At 57.2% G+C, this 2,945-nt stretch overlaps 1 protein-coding gene across 1 annotated transcript; it reads left to right on the forward strand.

Annotated features, from left to right (window-relative positions):
* The first annotated feature begins 253 nt into the window (after positions 1–253).
* RRS1 (ribosome biogenesis regulator 1 homolog) lies at positions 254–1,569 on the forward strand. Its single transcript, XM_004588019.4, has one exon. The coding sequence runs from the start codon at positions 319–321 to the stop codon at positions 1,405–1,407; it is 1,089 nt and encodes a 362-aa protein (XP_004588076.2). The 5' UTR covers positions 254–318; the 3' UTR covers positions 1,408–1,569.
* The last annotated feature ends 1,376 nt before the right edge of the window (positions 1,570–2,945 follow it).

Below are 2,945 nucleotides of genomic sequence, written 5' to 3' on the forward strand. Positions count from 1 at the left end.
CTAGAGGATCCGAATCCCACATCCTCTGGCCCCACGCCCCACCGGACCGCCCCCTGGGACCACTCCCTTGACCCGCTGCATCCTGGAAGACGTAGTCCCAATCAGGCTCTGGCATTTGTAGTCCAGGCTCCCGGCGCCCGCTCCATCTACAGCGAGGCAGGCCGAGTACGGGGAGCCCATCAGCTCTCCAACACCGCCCTCTGCTGGCCCGTCGTGAGATCGCCGGGCGGCGAGCCACTTCCGCGTGTTCCGGAAGCAGCTCCTTCTCTTCCGGATTGAGCTTCCCAGCGTCCCCACGTGGTGTCCCGTGCCGGAGCCATGGAGGGTCCCGGCGTGGAGGAGCTGCTGGCCAAGGCGGAGCGGGACGAGGCGGAGAGGCTGCAGCGCATCACGGTACACAAGGAGCTGGAGCTGGAGTTCGATCTGGGTAATCTGCTGGCCTGCGACCGGAACCCCCCTACGGGGCTGCGGCGGGCGGGAGCCGCCCCGGAGGCCGAGCTGCGGGCCCTGGCGCGGGACAACACGCAGCTGCTCATCAACCAGCTGTGGCAGCTGCCCACGGAGCGCGTGGACGAGGCGGTGGTGGCGCGGCTGCCCGAGCCCAGCACTCGCCTGCCGCGGGAGAAGCCGGTGCCCCGGCCGCGGCCCCTGACGCGCTGGCAGCAGTTCGCGCGCCTCAAGGGCATCCGACCCAAGAAGAAGACCAACCTGGTGTGGGACGAGGTGAGCGGCCAGTGGCGACGGCGCTGGGGCTACCAGCGCGCCCGGGATGACACCAAGGAGTGGCTGATCGAGGTGCCCGGTGGCGCCGACCCCATGGAGGACCAGTTTGCCAAGCGCCTTCAGGCCAAGAAGGAGCGGGTGGCCAAGAACGAGCTGAACCGCCTGCGCAACTTGGCCCGCGCGCACAAGGCCCAGCTGCCCAGCGGGGCCGGCCTGCACCCCACCGGCCACCAGAGCAAAGAGGAGCTGGGCCGCGCCATGCAGGTGGCCAAGGTCTCCACCGCCTCCCTGGGGCGCTTCCAGGAGCGCCTCCCCAAAGAGAAGGCGCCCCGGGGCCCCGGCAAGAAGAGGCAGTTCCAGCCCCTCTTCGGGGACTTCGCGGCCGAGAAGAAGAGCCAGCTGGAGCTCCTTCGCATCATGAACAGCAAGAAGCCCAAGCTGGACGTGACGAGGGCCACCAACAAGCAGATGAGGGAGGAGGACCAAGAGGAGGCCGCCAAGAAGAGGAAGATGAGCCAGAAGGGCAAGCGGAAAGGGGGTCCCGGAGGCAAGCGGAAAGGGGGGCCACCCGGCCAAGGGCCGAAGAGGAAAGGGAGCTTGAGGAGCAAGGGGAAGCCCGGAAGCTCGGGCTTGGGTGGCCAGAGGGGAGGCAGACCGCGGCCCGGAGGAAAGAGGAGGAAGTAGTTAATGTGACCCTGAGCGCCCCGTGTCGCCTCCCAGGTGCTGTGAGAGCAGGGCGCCGGACAGGTGACTGCCCCTCGCCGGGCGTGAAGGTGGAGGGACGGACTCGCCCTCCCCTCGGGGAGAGTGTGAATGGATTCTGACAAGTTCAGGTTTTTGTCCCAGCTGACACAGTGTGGAGGTTGAGAACTGATGAATTGGTTTGGTCAAAACTGGGAGTTCTTTTTAACTTTGACATGAGGGTGAGCCACCTCTATTGCAGAGGTTGGAGAGATTGGTTTCTGCATTGCTGCATTATTTGTATAACAAGTTTGTGTATTTGTAAGGGGCAGGAGTTTACAGATATTTTTCAGATCGTGGTTTACAAGAAACAAGTGTAAAGTTTGTTTAATAATAAAAGTGCGTCTGGATCTGGTGTGGGTGTTCCCTTCCTGACCGTTGGTGGTAATTGTACAAAGCCAGGCCAGGTTAGCTTTGTCAACTTTAAAAAAAAAAAGCCACTTTTATTTGAGCTGTACATCTTTGGGCATCGAATTCAGTACAATTGATAACTGCTTGAAAAAAAAGTTATGCGTTTCAACATATTAATTTGCTGCAACTCATAAATCAGTTTCACAAAACAAATTTTACTTTAAAAGCCCTTAAATCTTTCTATTGTTTTGAGTAAATCCTGTGTTTAAGAACTTTGAGTCTGGGGAAGAAACAAATGGCCCACTGAGGCCTTGGCTGGGGCCACACTGTGTGTTGCCCTGAGCTAGTTGATGAGCAGGTGTCCCTGTTGGTTCCCATCCCTTGGTCTCATCGAGCCTGGTCTGGGGCTGGTCCTCCGTGTATGAAGATCAATGCTGCATTTCTTGAAAATTCACAGTGGGTGTAAACTTACAGGGCTTGCACCTGCTGTGGTGTAGAAAGCCATCCTACTTCCCTTCTTGCTTCAGTTGTAAGGTTAATTTTAGGAAAAGACATTCCTATTTTGTAGTAATTTTACTAAAGGGGTGAATAAATATTCATGTGTTGGTGTCTGTGTACTACTGCCTGACTTTAACACCTTGCAATGGTTAACTTCCACTGAGACTTGGTACTGGGGACCTGGCCTTCTCCCACCCACCAGTGGAGCAAGTTGTAAGGCAAGTCGGAGCTATTTGCATTTCACTCATCTTCAGCTTGGGAAAGCTCTGGCTTATTCTACCAGGAGGTTTTTTTTTGGCTTCAGGCCTTGATGTAGCCACTGGGCGCAGTAAAAAAAAAAAGTTTCTCTGACTTTTGTAAGATTTAACTGTTTAGAACTGCAGTATCTTGGTAATTTCCACCGGAAATACTCAGCAGCCCTAAAAAAGCGTCTTGAGTGGGAAAAGAACACTCCAAGTTCCAAGTGCCCAAGCCTCTGCGTAGGCTGGCTGGCTGCAGTTGTCCTGGGAAGTGATCCTGGGCCACTGCGGGTTAAAGCAGCAGCAGGTGACTGCAGAGGGGCGGGAAGAGGGTGGCGGCCGGGATTGGCCCACGGCAGGGGTGGAGCTGGGACCCCGGGGTGCCGGAGAAGA

Source organism: Ochotona princeps, chromosome 9 (assembly GCF_030435755.1).
Source record: "Ochotona princeps isolate mOchPri1 chromosome 9, mOchPri1.hap1, whole genome shotgun sequence".
In the NCBI taxonomy this organism is placed as follows: Eukaryota; Metazoa; Chordata; class Mammalia; order Lagomorpha; family Ochotonidae; genus Ochotona; species Ochotona princeps.